We start from the raw sequence: 16,383 nt of genomic DNA, 5'->3' as shown, positions 1-16,383 counted from the left end.
TTTAATAAACCTTACATCACATTGTTTTCAAACCAGTTGATGTGATTCTTTACAAAATAAAAGTAAGCAAGTAAAAGATTTTAAACTGAAGGAGTGGCAACTTGCAACTTTATAAACGTTGGTCAATCTTGGAAGCAAAACTCACCCCATGCCTAATTTTACATATATAGATGCTGGAATGATGATTGTTATTCAATATATTGTTCAGCTTTACGTATAAACTTAATTTTTAACGTTTTTGTCACATATTTTTAATCATTGCATTATTTACAGGTGATTTAACAGCAAACTAGAGAACGTTTGTTTTATTTTGTGACATTTTGTGACTTCTTTTATCAACGTGACTTCAGTTCATTCAAAATATTCACATTGTGCTGTTCTAGATTAAACAGGACAGAATATGTCTTGCATGAGCTGTTAATTCAAACTCATTGCCTTAAAGTAAGTAGTGTTTAAAAGTGGTTTTTGTGTTTATACTTTGTCATTGTCTGATGCCATTTTACACTGTGACATAGTTTAAAGTTGATGCAAATACTTTTCTAAGTTATTTTTTGTCACCTAATCATAAGCAGGAAACATCACCAAAGCTGGTCGATCATCATCTGAGGCCCTCCAAACACTCCAACATTAGCCGTTATATTGGTAAATTTATGTGTGGCAATCCACTGAAGCATTGACAGACAGGTTTTTGTTTCAACAGGATTTGATGCTAGTATAGATCGTAGTTTGGATGCATGAATAAATTGTCAGATATGAATTCCTTCGGTGAGTTTGAACATACAGACTGTGATCTTTAAATGGGGAAAACAGATTTTGTAAGTTTCACGTTCTGTTTTTGTTTTGTTTTTTCAACCAGACAAAAACAGTCCTAAAAGCTGTTTGCAGTCTCATTTTTGTCCAGATTACATCAGACTTTTCTCACAACCTCTTGAAAAGTTTAGCAGTTGTGTCTTGACGACGCACATGTTTTGGATTTCATGCATTTAGCCCTTGATGTCATTAACAAGCGGATTGCAACAGCAAGTCATCCAGTCATGAACAATTAATCAGGTAGTTGAACCAGAGGACCATAAATCTATAAAAAATGGAGTTAAACGAACTGCTGCTGCATATTTCTTTCATGGGAGCAGAAACCTGTGGGATGGGATTTATTACATTAGGCTTTATACTTTTCTGGATTCTAATGAACCATGTGTGGGACGATGTTCTCCGGTTTAGAGATTCTCTCTTTATTCAAACCTGGAGATGTGCAGCTTTAACGAGGAGAGTACAAAGGCTTCCTGTCGGGGACAAAGAGCAGAAGATTTCATGCTTTCACAATGAGAAGTCAGTGAATGCAATCAGATCTCTGTGTATTTAAAAGCGGGTGTCTTTTCATCTGCGCACCAGAATGTGATGCAGCAGCGGCGCGGATCAGATGAGGCACTTATATAATCAAAAGGCGCTGTTTAAAAATCCTCAGTGCCTCAGTTTCTTCACACATGTGGTGTGTGGAGGATATTCCAGCATCAGGGAATCCCGCCGATCTCGGCTGTAATAAATCAACCGAGGAGCTGGAGGAGGAGAAACTGCTGATGGGTTTTTTTTGTCTTTGTTTCCACTGAGCCCCCAAAGCGTTATGGCAGTCAGCACATATAGAAGATGTTTAGCCTCCAGCCTGCCGTTTCAAAAGCGTTTCAGCTCAAAGAACCGCTGACAACATTTATTCGGCAGCGCCGCAGCCTCTGGTTTCGCCATAAAGGAGCGCGTGATGGACTGGTGGAAACGTGGCTCCTCTCTTTATGTTTGGTAAAACCAGTTATGTCCATGATGAAAGGGAGGAAAAGCCCTTTTTAGGTTTGCATGGATTAAGAAAGTAATAATTAAGCTTTACGCCTAAAAAGAAACAATTTCCTCTAAACTTTTATTCCCTCAAACCTTTCAGCTAATTGTGTTGTTTCATCTCTTCTCTCTTGCTTGTTCAGTGCAAACAAGCTTCAGCCTGTCTTAAAGCATCATGTATCCTAACAAACTCATGCTACATCAATGCTTTATTTACATTATTGGGGTAAACAGATATAGGAAAACATACAATTCATAAGCCTCTGGGTTTCTGGTTTTATTAAATCTTTAACTTCTTCAATCCTTGAAGGTAGATAAACACTTGAATAGCTTTTAATTTTCTTCACCAGAGAGTAAAACTGTATTATCTGATTAAGGTATAGCAATGTCGCATCTGTTCTCGCTTAAACGCAGCTCCCAAACGGCTCTCAGCTTTTGAAATTATCTTCATATATACATTGGCACTGTGTGCGATGGAGCTGTGCGGCGCTCCGATGGGGAATCCCCATCTCCTCGCATGATGATAACAAGCCGAGATGAAAGGAGAAAGTAAAAGAAAAGCTCGGAAATCTCTTTTTCGATCTGTCCTTATCTAAAAAGCACTCAAACCGGCTGGTGAAATTTGTAGCGTTCACATGCTGTTTAATCAGATGGAGGTCCGAGCTAAGTGAGAGTTTAATTTCTGTCTTTTCTTTCCCCTCAGGATTTGGGACTGCAGGGATCGTCGCTGAACGACATTTTGTACAAGAACGCAGCTTTTCTCAACCTAGTGGACCCCATTTCTCACGAGCTGCTGCTCAGTCTCGCCCGGGACCTGCAATGCCCAAAACGGGTACGAACATGTTTCAGATGGTTTGAAATGTCGCATTGGTGACCACTTATTGTAAAATCAGGTGTCTTATGCAGGCTTTAAAATCAGTAGTTTAATTTTATTGTTCATCTATGTCTGGTTAACTACAGAACTACTGGAACACAATAATCCACTACAACCAAATCAAAGGAAAACTGCATTTTAATTTTTTTATTTTTTTGCTTTTCCCAAATGCATGAATCAAGTTGTACTCACTTTAAAAAATAAAGTGACAGCTAAGGATGGATAAAGGGGACAGAGAGCGCATTATATCTGGTTGTGACCCTGTTTAGTGCTCTGGTCTTTCTTTGCGCTGTGAAAAGTTGGCAGCTTTTTGACTTTGGTGCCGAAGTCAAAAAGCTTCTTGGCCACCGAGCTACTGGGTCAGAGGAGATTTGGCACCAACAGTAAGGACACTCTGAGGACTTTGACAAGTGGCTGGTGGAGAGACAAAACAAGAAAACTCCCCTAATTCCTGAATGCTGCCTCTGAAAGCGGGCCATCACATTCTTCAAGATTTTCCTGCAGTTGTATTTCTGCAACTATCCTCATCTCAACGTGTCGGAAACTAAAATGGAACCACTGATTCTTTAAGAAGTAAATTGTGTTTCGTCCAGACTGGCAGCCGAGCTCATTCACTTGCGGTGCGGCATACAAATCAGATGCGTTAAAATTCAAGATACATTTCGATGTTGGGCATGTGAACAGAGGCACAGCTGCTCAGATTGGCTGCAAAAAAGACAACAAAAAAAATCCTGTGAAGCTATTATCTTTCTTTGTGGTGAGATGTCATTCCTGTAAGGAAAAGATTGAGATAAGATCACAAAAGTCCAATGATAAAGTCTGTAGGAAACTTCATTTTTATTCCTGTTTGCTTCGGAAGCAGAAGCCCAGGAGTCAGGGAAGGAAAGTGAAAGACTGGCAGCGGTGAGCTCCTGACTGGCCACCGACCCGTAGCGAGATACTGTGTCAAACGTGACGAGGGTGTAGAGAGGCTGGATTCAGGGCCCTGCAGCTGCTTCTGTCACCAACATTTTCCAACAACCCAGGAGTCGTATAGATTTAATATCCAAACACATCCTGCGAGTCGAGACAAACCTCATTTTTCGAGTGTGTTGTCAGACTAATTCAGCGTACGCTTGGGTTGAATTCACCCACCAGATTATTTCACACGATTGGCTGTGTGGATCCATCCAGACGTTGGATCCTTTGAAAAAAACTCCCGGTGACTTAATGCTTGATCATTCAAGTGGTTGAAAAGGTTGAAGCCTGTTCAGTTTGTCAGCTGTAGGAAGTAGCAGCAGGAGTGGTTCGTTTCCTCAGGGTGAATTAAACAATGTTTTTCCCCCTTTTACGACATTGCCTTTCGGTCGTCATTGATTTGTAGCATTAATTAGATTCACCCTGTTCAGCTCAACTTAACAGCTCAACCCTGCTCTTACACTTAAAGTCTGTGGTGAAATTTCTGCTGGATGAAATGTTTGAAGGAGGTTTTTTTTTTCAATTGAGTTTATTGGAAGGCTTAAAATATCAAACATCTGAATTTGTCTTGCATGTTAAAACAAAGTTAAAGCATGGTTTTCATGATATATATTGTGACACAGGCCTGTCACAATAATCAATAAATCAATTAATCACATGATAAATTAAAACAAGCTCTATAATTTCCATTGATATGATTTATTGTTTCTCTTTTTTTCTTTCTCTTTCTACCAAAAATTGGATGATAAAAGTCTTAAGTTTGGTGGTTTGGTCTCAACTAGCCCTTTTTTTGAAGGACAATTTTATTTACAAAGACTTTAAAATTCATAAAATTTTTTATTTTGTTTGATTTATTTTAGATATTTAAAATGTCTTCCAGTTTCAGTGTTAAATATTCATTAGAATTTAAAGTTTACTGATCTTTCACAATGAGCCCTTGCATTATTATTTTTGCCATTACCATTATATTACTTAAAAATGGTTTAAGAACAACAATATTATCGTTTATCGTTATTGCGATATTTCTGGCATCTAGCCACAGGATCCCAACTGACAAAACATGAAAAGTTTTAGTTTTTTTGAGAAAGTTTGAGAAAACAGTCTGTCTTTTTGCATAGTACATGTGGTTTCAAAGGTATTTTGTTTCTCAGGAGTATGATTCACTTGTATTTCTGTGCTTTTGCAGGAGACTGAGTCACTCAAATCCACCAACAAGATCTGCCGCCAGCTGATTTACCACTTGACCCCTCACTCCAAGTGGACTAAACAGAGCGTGCCCAGAAGGAAGTCCCAGGCATGGTGGGTGTTTGTGTGAGCGAGCGAGTGAGTGAAAGTGACACTCTGCTGTCGTTTGTAAGACGATGCACTCGTTGATCGAGTGACCACAGCAAAGTGATTCCCAGTCCGCTGCCATTTTGGAAAAGTCTCTCCGCTTGATCTCGCTTCAATGTGATCGAGCAGCGATCGCAATTTCCAGCCACTTCTGATGGCTAAAACCTCATCAAACACAAAATTCCCTCCCTTGAAAATAATCCCTCCAAGGTTCATAATGGATGGTTTAGCTTTGTCTTAATTAAACATCAAGCCAGTTTTGTCTTAATTAAACGTTAGCCCTGCTTTCTAACTCTTGCCTTCCCTCAAGCCCTATTAGTTTTTCAACATTAGAAAACTGATACATTTTTATTTTTGTATTGGCTGAAGTATTGTAAAACACTAAGTAAACTGACGCAACTAAAGTCCATGCACTATCATTAACTTTAAGTTGTGGTTTAAAAAAATCAGCTTCACCTCTGTCCCACGTTATATTCTACAAGAAACTTTTTTTGTGAGAATTAGCTGAGAAATAGTTAAAGCTGATGGGGAAGTAAAATATTTTGGGGTGTTGACCCCCAATGACATTTGGAGAAAAGTACGTATGGATGTATAGGTTGTATTGGTAAAACGAAGTCTTGTAATGGCAGCTTTAGAGCTTATATTGATGCGTATTTCTTCTCACACATTTTCACCCTACCGATGCTTGTATTAGTCTGTCAGGGTTACATAAGCGTGGTTTTTAATTCAGCGATGGCACCTCTCTGCTGACATAACCGAGCAATCCACTTCAAAGGTTTAAACAGACACGAACCCAGCCACGCCCTTCATTTGTTAATTAAAAATGAAATAAATCAGGCCATCCCTCCAGAGGAAGAACTGCTGATGTGAAAGAGCAAAAAATCTTTCCTGAATGAGCTTTTCAGTCTGTAATGTGGTCCTTGCCCCCATTTCAGTCAAAACAAACAATTATTAAGACAAATTATTCATTCTTTGACTTGCAGAACTCAAATGATAACAAATTAAACAATTAAATAAATTGAATAAAACCATGTTCCTTTTTTCTTGGTGTCCTAGTCAAAGTCCAGACCTGAATCCAGGTGGATAATTTCTGACATGAATTGAACAAGGCTGTCCACAGATTCTTTTTTTTAGATATTTTACAAGCATGAATAGTCAAAAATATTAGTCTATACAGGTTTCAAAACTTTCATTTCTTTCAACTTTGTCATTAAAATTGTCATCATCTGCTGATCCTTGAAGCAAAATCCCAATAAAATAATATAGATAATTGCACAAGGCACTGTGCAATTTTTTTTTGAATTGTTGAGGAACACCTATCAGATAAAATGATATATCAAGCTAGAAATTAGAAAACTATTTGTGTGTTTTCAGTTTACGCACTTTTTTTTTTACTTTCTGTGCTTATTCATAAGTAATAAAATACATCAGTACCCATTTACAAACTACAGAGTATTGTGACTTTGTCAACACTAGTAACCAATGAAATAATCAAACATGATAACTAAATAAAATAGAATTAGAAAATATTGTTTTTATGCTTAGAATATTCCAATTAATTGACTTTAAAGGACAACGTTTAAAATATGACAGAATTAGCTTCAAACGATGTGAGAACATGCAATGTTTTTGGCATCGGCTCTTTTGAGCAAAATGTTGCTTATTCAGAATTGAATCAGGGATTTCAATAAGGGCTTAAAGCCTTAATTTTTTCCCAGTTGAGATTCACCTGATGTTGTGAACTGCAGGTAAAAATTCACTCCACTGTGTGCAAGAACATCCAGTGTTTGCAAGTTATCTGTGCAATGTGAAATCTCAGGAATGAAGGCTGAAAGTGGTCGTCTGTGCTATTATTTTTCATGATTTTTTTCTTTTGCTTCATAAAGTTTCGACAGCTTAAATCTGTAACCGTACAGGTTTGTTATAAATGATTGAAGAGCCATTAACCACTGTATTTTGGACTTATTGGTCGTAAAAGTCTACTGTATTTGGCAAAGGTATGAGGATAAGACGATGGCAATACCTTATAAAGATAGCAGGGTAAAAAAAAGAGAAAAAGACAAATAGTGTTATTGTCTTGGGTTTGCAGAAGACTTTAAAATACCTCCCACTGGATGCAACAAATATCCCCGGAAACTCGCTTATCCCAAAAACTACAAAATTAAGTATTTTCCAGCATTATTTGCAAAATGACAAAAACAAAACAGACTGGCCTACACAACACACAACATTCATTCATTTCTACTTTTTTGGCATGTTGGATGCTGCTGGGAAAGCGGTAAATGTTTTCAGGTCAAACAGAAACTCTGTGGGAAGTAGGACACCACTGGAGTGGCCTAAGCAATACCATGTTTATATTTTGTGCTAACTAATGAGAAAATTCCAGCTTGACTGAAACGGCATTCAAGCTATATCAAGAAAGAAGAGGGGGGAAAAAAATAACATCTCCAGTGATAATGATGAGGCGTTCTCCCTGAGCAATTAACCCAGATTGAAAGATTTTTATTTTTGACAGCTCGAGTTAACTTCCCGCCCCTGCCTCTCCGTTGCAATGTTTCAAACACTCAACAAAACAACAAGGCAAGGCCTCCCAGTATGCTCATTAGCAAGTGCTGCAAACATCCAAACAGCAGCAGCGGCGCTTCGCTGTAGGATTCATATCTGCGAATACGAAAGAAACACGCAGAAAACTCAAATGCCTCTTTGCATGGAATTAAACCCGGTCTCACAGTGAGGGAGGCGGAACGCTTGCTTTCTCCGTTTCACCTTCCTAATCCTTTCTTAGCCTTTCTCTGCTCTCTTTTTATGTTTCTGGCCCTCAATTTCACCTGTTTAAAAGAAATCCCCCCTCCTCCTTGCATCCATTCTCTGGCTTATTTTTATGAGAGCCCATTTTGTTCAACAGTTGCCGTACATGGCGGTTCTGCAGGTTGAGCCGAGGCTCTGGGGAAATGCTCTGAGGAAAGGCACTGTCAGAAGAAGAGGAGAAAAAGCGAGGAGGGGGGAGGAAATCACTGCAAGATAGCAGATCAAGTCACGTATTTCCCATCGTTCCGCCAGCATCACTTTGAATTGATCTTGGGTTGTTGTTTTTTTCATATTTTGGATGGGGAAAAGGCTTATGCTTATATCTTATTTTCTCCTGATGGTGAAATTGAGAAGTCAATCTAATAAGTACAGAGCCTGCTCTCCGTTTCTTGTCTCAAATTGGATTGTTTCTCGTGACATGCAAGCAAGTGGCCGCAAATGTCCCAGAGATAACTCATAAATCATAACTCGAGGTTTATTACCGAGGCCTGCTTTGCTTCTACGATGCTGTAAGTGCGGTGCGCGTCTGTCGCGCTTAAGGCGATGTTTCTGTTGTCTTCCTCTGCAGCACAAGCCAGGTTTCCCACATCCACAGAGGGAGGTTTCTAATGTTTTTTGGGGACCAGTATTGAATTTCAGATTAATGAAGATCAGATTTTTTTATGAGATAAAAATTGCATCTACAGCACATTTTCAAGGTATTGGACTCCAGGTATAGATGTGATTTCATCTTTTATTTTCATAGCAACTCAAGTAACTAATTTTACAGCCATGATTATAGAGACTATGAGACGTTTTGATGAGATAAAGTAGCTCCTCCCTTTCTACAGGCTTCTGTATTAGTAGTGATGAAAATCTCAAACTACCCTGCCGTATCTGAGGTCACTCACCGTCAAATCTGTAAAATCTTGATCTTTGCAATCTTTGGAGTAAAAGGAGTTGTGTCTATTTAGACCAGGTGTCGTTAACTGTGGGTTAGAGCTGATAGTATGTCGTGATAACTGATCTATATCTGTCATTGCTCAGGCTGAAGTACTCTTCCTCCTACAGCTCACAACGTGGCGGCTATCCAGCAGCCGTCTTGGTTTTTGTGATGTTGATTGTGACTGTAAGCAAGGCAGAAACCAGCTTAGGTTAAAATGTAAAAACATAAATAAATCAAATCTGGCATCACGTCTCAATATCAGTCCTGACGTCTGATAATCAGTTTGGAAATTTGAAATTTTTATTTATTTATTTATTTTCAAAATACAGTGAAAATTTTGACAAGCAGCAAAATAGCTTCTGCTAAAAAAAATCTTATAATTGCTTCCCAATTCTGTGAAAAGAAATGTAAAAATATACCAATATGTGCTGCTAACATCTCTTAAACCGTCCTCTGACACTTTGTGTCCTATTTCATACTGGTGTTTCTTTTCTGTTGTTTTCTACGTATAAACACATAATTTTGTACACATGTACACAAACCTTGCATGCCAGTTTGTTCCCCTCTGTAGTTAAAATAATCAAGAAAATCCTGACCTTTCGGAATAATCTAATTCAATAGCGAGTTAACTGCATATTTGTGCTGCTGATTTCATATTACAACATATTTTGTTGTTTGTGATCCTGCTAATTCTTATGAAAGGTGACATATTTTTACCCCTGATAAAACTAAAACATCTCAGTATTCTCTTGCATCATCTACTGAAATAGCATAACTTTACAATAGCTATGTATAGATTATTCATCCTATTTCTGGTGGTAATACTGAAGGATTAATTAACTGCAGTGGTTGTTTTTACCTACCGTTTAACACCAGAAACATCACATATTTAGCTCTTCTTCTTCTTACAATGCTATTCCTTGCACCCCAATAGCAGGTCAGCCTCTAATGTGTATAAATGATAAAAATGAAGTGATTTTGTCTTTAATAAACATGGAACATCAGCCTGATCCCAGGTGAATTTATGGTTTTTTGGGGGGGGAGATTTTCAGAGATTGTCATTCTCAGTTTAGCTCTTATTTATCTTCTAGGTCACCTTTTTGCCACAGAACTTGCTACATATTGTATTACTTCCTTACTTTGGTTTTTATTACCTTTTTACTGCCCAAGTTTGCAAGCAAGATGGACATTAAATGCAGTATCTGTCAGTGGTCATCGAGAAAATGAGGGTTGTTGTGGAAATGTTTTCATAATTAGGAAGGCTCACAAGAAGCCAATTTGTTGAGGTGCCGAAGCCAAGAAAAACATCAAAACCACCTGCTGAAATGGACTTAATAAAATATTGTGCAATCAGAAGCCCACACAAACCCCTGTAAATCACATGAAAGACTGCCATGTCTTTTCAAAGTCGTCCCCTGACATGCAGATGCATCACAGTTACATCTAGTTGAGATATCTGATTAAATATCTGAGTGCATTTTTTTTACTGCTACGTTTTAAGAGCTGTAGGTCTCCAATGTGTCAACCATGTTTCAGTGATCATCAATGAAGAGTCACCTTCAGTACTTCTGGTCTCTTTTTTTTGCTTGCTTTGCTTAATTTACTCAGATTTTGTTTCCTTCATTTTGTTATTTTTGCGCTACTCTTTCTTTGAATCTACTGTAACAAAAGTTTCTAGGATGATGGGGGGGGAAAAAACTTGATTTTTATTGAGTTTCAAACCTCTAAGAATATATTTTATCTATGGGACCATGGTGCTTTTGTTGGACGTTATATGAAAAGTTTCATACAAGTTCAGTCAACCTATCAGGAAGATCTATCCTGGTTGATCAGGTCTGACTTTGCTCACCTGGCCCACTTCAACCGGGACTGAACCACAAACCCAAAGCAGACTTTTGGACAATTCGGGAGCATATTATCCAGCCAGTAAGCTAAAAGTAGGCTGAGGTTAGCCAATTTGAGAAATGTCTTGTTCTGTGATGTCCGAACAAACTGAGACTCTGGCATTTCCTCTTACCTAAAACCAGTGGTGGAGAAAGTACTCAAAAAATTTACTTAAGTAAAAGTACAAATACACAGACAAAAATGTACTCAAGTAAAAGTCAAAGTACCACATTAACATTTTACTTAAGTAAAAGTAAAAAAGTACTGGTTTTTAAAAATACTTAAGTATTAAAAGTAAAAGTACTTGCTAATGCATTGGCTAATCACTAATATCATTAAGTGTACCGATCATATGATCATATGCCACAGATAAAGCATGTTTTTATTGAGTTTACTCTGTAACATAGTTTAGACTTAGATATGTGATTCTATGCATCATAATTTCAGGGATGGAAACATCTCGTCTCCTGTCCTAACATAACATGAACTTCACTTTTTTGCCACACATTTATTTTGAAAGAAATCCAACTGGCAGAGGAGGACATGGAACCAAGGAGCCTCGTAGCAGAGTTGTAGTCTGGACCACTGAACCCAAGACCAAATCAAAACCAGCACCCCGTGCTACATGACAATAAAATTAAGTGCACCTATCAAAACTGCTTCTCAAATTGATCTGAAAGATTCACTTTCCCACCTAGATATTAAATACTTAGACCTGAAATAAATTTAACAAGTATCAATTCAAACTCTTCTTCATTCTGTTTTGCTTTCATCTCTGTGCCACAATACACAGAGGTCTCCTGCCATCCCTAAAAAAAATAACGCCCTGTGCGGTTGCCCATATTGCCAATGTCAGAAATAATAATTGTCTGCACCATTAAACATAGCAATTAACAACGCTCAACTATGAACACTGTCCAAGGCACAATAAGCAAGAAGTAACCAAGCAGGAGGAGCACCATGACTGTTCTCATCCTCCCTCCTGCTGCAATGTCTTCCACCACGACAAGTGACAAAAACAAAGAGCAATGAGCATGCTCTGCGTTCTTATGTTCTTGTTTTATTTATTCACCAATTAAATATAAAAATATTTTAATGAAATAAAATAGCTACTGCAGTGTACGCAGAGCATTACAAGAACAAAGAACGGCTCTCAGTGAGGCTTCAGCAGTATAGGACTTAGTCAAGATCCGTCCAGAAGAATCGGATCGTCCATGAATGTCATATTACAATATTGCACTTTGGTCACAGCGTTGTCCCATGCCTGCTACATGTCAGTCATCGCAGATGCAACATGTGTCTCAGTCAATACAGCTAGCTTTGCTAGCATCACGTCCACGGAGCTTACCTTTCTTTAAGCTTTCCTTCCAAGTGACGTTAAAAATTGGACGAAGTCCCCACCGTCTGTGAAAGCGAAGCGCTGCTGATTTTACATGTCGCCATATCTTATTATTTATGCAGCGCTTCCGTACTATTATATTACTGACGCTCAGAGGAAACCACTGCGCATGTCTTGGAGCTCCGCGTGCGAGTAAAGGTGGAGCCGATGGGTGACAACAGACACTAAGTCACGTTATTGCTCGGATTTTACGGCGCCACCTTAAATCCCTGAACTTCACATTTTAACGAAAAAAAAAACACAATGCGACTTGGATGTAACGAGTAACGCGACAGTTTTGTAGAAATGTAGTGAAGTAGAAAGTACAGATACTTACTGTAAAATGTAGTGGAGTAAAAGTAGAAAGTATCCATTATTAAATCTACTTAAGTAAAGTACAGATACACGAAAATTGTACTTAAGTACAGTAACGACGTACTTGTACTTCGTTACTTCCCACCACTGCCTAAAACAAACTGCTAAGAGATTATTTGAACGTAATTTAAAGCATCATTGTTTCAGAAGATTAAAGCGGTTTCCCACTCAGAACCCTGCACTGATAAACTGTGGAATATTTTTATTTAAAGTAGCGGTTCTCAACGTGGGCGGTACCGCCCCCCAGGGGGCGTTCAGAGGACGGCAGGGGGCGCTGGCGGACATTTTTACAAAAGGGGGGCGCTGGGATGCCTTTGGGGGGCGTTTGGTCGAAGGTAAACTTTACACCTTAAATCCACAACAATACCAGTTTAGACTTTGAGCAACTTGGTAAAACTGTATTGTGTAACATTAAATCATGCTTGGCTGCAACTGTATCGAAGGCAGCTCTTCTTCTATTCAGTGTTCGTAGCTTCATGGCGCAGCTCCGCTCCGCATCAGTTCAGCGGAACTGATGCTGAACTGGTATTTAGCTACATATGTTTTGGCAGTTCTGTGATCATGTCAAAGCAGCAACTTATATTAAAAAGTGTTTTATTTCCGTTTGAAAGCTGCCCACTTCCATGGAAGGACAACCGAAAATCGCTCTTATAAACATATAATTACTAAAATCACGATGCCCTCACTTTGTATCTCTCCGAAAAATGAACACATTTAAATAAAGAAATCCCTCCATGGGTGATGCCACCATAGAGAGCGTTCATTTTAGAGCGTTAACACGGAGCTGTAAGTGGTCCGACGTGAAACGGGTTTGATGGAACAACGGTACAACAGCACTTTTAAATTTCAATAACCAGAACACCGAAACTGTTTCCGTTGTTTTAAAAGTCTGCCTTTTCCCCATCGATATGTTTCCCGACCGCCCTGCATCTTAGGGAGTTAAAAAAAAAACGACAACAAAAAAAAACCGCCGCCCACATTGCGTAAAACTCTGAAACACGAGAAGCGGGCAAAACGGAGCGACGAACTAGATGTGAATTATGGCATAAAAACAAAGAATCCGACGCAGAACAGTGAAAAAATCAACACATGATGTGAAACACATGACGATTAGGCGGCGCAGCAGGTGATGAGTGAAAATTACTGATGGTCAATAAACGATCAAATAAATCTAGCAACAGGAAAGAAACTAAAGTGGACATAGCAATAAACCGAGAGAGGATCATATTAATCAAATGAAACTAAATGGAAATGAATGAAGAACAAAATGCAAGAATAAACTAAGAAACTAAAGTAAATTCGGAGGAATAAACTGTTATGGCAAGAGCAAGAGGACTTTATGGCAAGAATAAACAGGCACTATTTCCAGATAAAAGGTAAAATAATATTGTTGAAGTGCCATGGGTAGGGGCGCAACTACACATTATTCAGGTGGATGCGAAAACATAAATCGGCGCCCCCCACGAAGAAACGTAGAAACATACGATGCCCCCCCCCCACCCGCGCGCTACATTTACCCCATTATGTGCGCGAGGTGAAGCAGCGTAAGGCGCGCTGAAGTGTACGGGAAAGCATAATCGGTGTGCCGATTCAAAACATCTACAATAATGATAGTAACATTAATATTAAATAATTGTCAGTGCAAAGTAGCCTACAAATTTTTTGGTGGGGGGCTAGGGGGGGCGCTGGGCCGAAAAAGGTTGAGAAACACTGATTTAAAGGAAAATAATTGGTTACCTTTCATGATTCCTTATGAGAGTCCAACGTTCTGCAGATTAATTTCAGATAAACCAAACGATAACAACAAAGGGTAAATCCTCATGATGAAAGATGAGCCTATTGCTTTAAGAAAGGCGGTTTGCTCTATTCTGTCAATAAAAATTAGCTAGTTAGCTAAACTGAGCAAAAGAGCTGAGTTTTTTCTAAATAAAAGGCTGAAGTGCAAAAGTTTGTTCATGCCACATAGACATAATAACAGTCAGTAAATGCTTTAGTTCCTCAATTAAACCTCTAATCCTGCTAAACCAAGATTACCTAAAAGTAATCTTTTAATTTTACCTTAAGATTAGGGTAATGACAAGGAGTACTTCCAGCTTCAAACACTTGGAGCTCATTAGATGAATAATCAAAATATCATTACAAGCTATTATAGGAAGAATTTTTTTTACACTAATTTATTGAGAATGGTTTAAATAATTTCTGATATGCTGTTTTCTTACCCATCTATTTTCCTTTCATAAACAAACTTCCTGCTGAGTGAAAATAATTTAAAGATCGCTGAGAGTGTGAATAATTCTGGGCTCAGATGTTTGGTAGATTATTCTGACTGCAGTCTAATCGCATCTGTTTTCTGTAAAGCAGCTGTTGGACCACCCTCACTAATATTATGTGGGCGGATTATTACACCTTTGCACCGACTTTTTACATATCAGACAAATTTTGGAGAATCCAATTACCGTCTCTCGGCATCGTTAATCTGCCAGAATGACTGACCCAGTGGCAAAGATGACTAAACTATGACGGTGAGGTTGAATTGAGACAATCTTAAACCTCTAATGAAAGAAAGAACCCTGCTATGATAATCACTTACAGATAAGTGGTTATTAAAATCGGTTGCAATTTGAATTAGATTAGATTTCTTGTCAGATTTGAAGCAGTTAGCAGGGAGTGGGCAGCTGTGGACAGACAACCCCAGAGCCTGTTTCAGTCAACTGCAGTGTTTGAAACGGTGCTTTTTTTTCACTACATTGTATTCACATAGAAAAGAATAATTTGGATTGGGGTAGCCTGATGTTTTGCATTTCAAACACCACTTGAGCTCCGCTTTTCTTTATAAATATGCAATGGGTATTCCCTGTTACATGTCGCATAAATAAACGCTGGCAGCATTCACTGGAGTAGATGCATGTATCTGGGCTAATGGACAGCATGATGTTGTTGCTTTGGGCTGAAATCCCATTGAAAATAGCTTATCTGACTTAATGGCACCTTCAGTTTTGACAGAAATCCAACTTTATACTTCTACATTATACTGCGTTCAGTTACAAAAGCATCCAGAGCTTGGAGTGCGCCAGAAGAGCATTTAAGTGATTCTAAGCATATTATTGCCAGACGACCTAATGTGACTATTTCAGAGACTCGTGACCTACAGAGATTTCACTTTACCTTAGGGATTGATCTAAAAAGACAAAATATCCAGGGAGTGACGGTTATACAGAGGAAAAAATGGTTTGGTGATGAATTAACAGATTGGTTCAAGAAGAAGATGGCTGTAATGGTATCTTTTTGTGAACAGTAACTTGGATTTTCTGTTCCATGTCTTTTTACTGGAGTTTTACACAAAAACAACATACATGTCCACATTCGTCACTATCAAACAATTGAGGCAATCTCAATAGTGACAATTAATTTTTTTTAAATTGAAATAAAATTAAAGGAATTAAGGGGAAAAAAGAGGTTCTACCAGCATTTTAGACAGCTGTTAATCTCGTGAAGGGTTGTTATTTTTTTTCTTTTTGGGATATCTTCTTCTTTGTCTCCTTTGGAAACTTTTGGCTTCTTAGTACCAGCTATGCATTATGAAAACACCATACCGTACTAAGTTTTGCCGCTGATCATGCCTCTACGTACATCTATCTATTACAAGTATACAGGATTAAAGTTTTATTAGTCCATGAACCTCAGAACTTTTCTAAATTATTAGAAAAATGTTTATATTTAAGCTGAAATAATAGGGGAAATACATAATGATACTCTTTTGATTCAGCAGCGTGATTTACTTGTTATGATGCTAATTGTACCGCTAGCAAAGATAAGGACGACTGTAGTCGGGCTGGGCAATAAAACTTATCAATATCAATATAATATTCAGAACCGCACAGGATTCTGGGGGACGTAGTGAGTAAAGAGTGTAATAGATGTTTCTGGTCTTGTTTGCTGTCTGATCTTACTCGTCGTACCTGATTACATGTTGCATCCAGTTGGTTCGGTTTGCTTTCTGTCTGACCTCCACTTTTAATAGAGATGTAA

General features: G+C 38.4%; 1 protein-coding gene across 2 annotated transcripts in view; it reads left to right on the top strand.

Moving 5' to 3' along the window:
• Window positions 1-16,383, top strand: part of lrrc75bb (leucine rich repeat containing 75Bb) — a 42,789-nt gene that overhangs the window by 5,616 nt on the left and 20,790 nt on the right. For both annotated transcript variants that reach the window (XM_081613648.1, XM_008424164.3), the window contains exons 2-3: window positions 2,525-2,653; window positions 4,839-4,951. In XM_081613648.1, coding sequence (XP_081469774.1) covers window positions 2,525-2,653; window positions 4,839-4,951 — 242 coding nt within the window. The remainder of the gene's footprint in view (window positions 1-2,524; window positions 2,654-4,838; window positions 4,952-16,383) is intronic.

The sequence above is a fragment of the Poecilia reticulata genome, chromosome 12 (genome assembly GCF_904066995.2).
Source record: "Poecilia reticulata chromosome 12, P_reticulata-male-v2, whole genome shotgun sequence".
In the NCBI taxonomy this organism is placed as follows: Eukaryota; Metazoa; Chordata; class Actinopteri; order Cyprinodontiformes; family Poeciliidae; genus Poecilia; species Poecilia reticulata.
The sequence above is the reverse complement of the archived record's forward strand: the minus strand, read 5'-3'. Positions and strand labels throughout refer to the sequence as shown.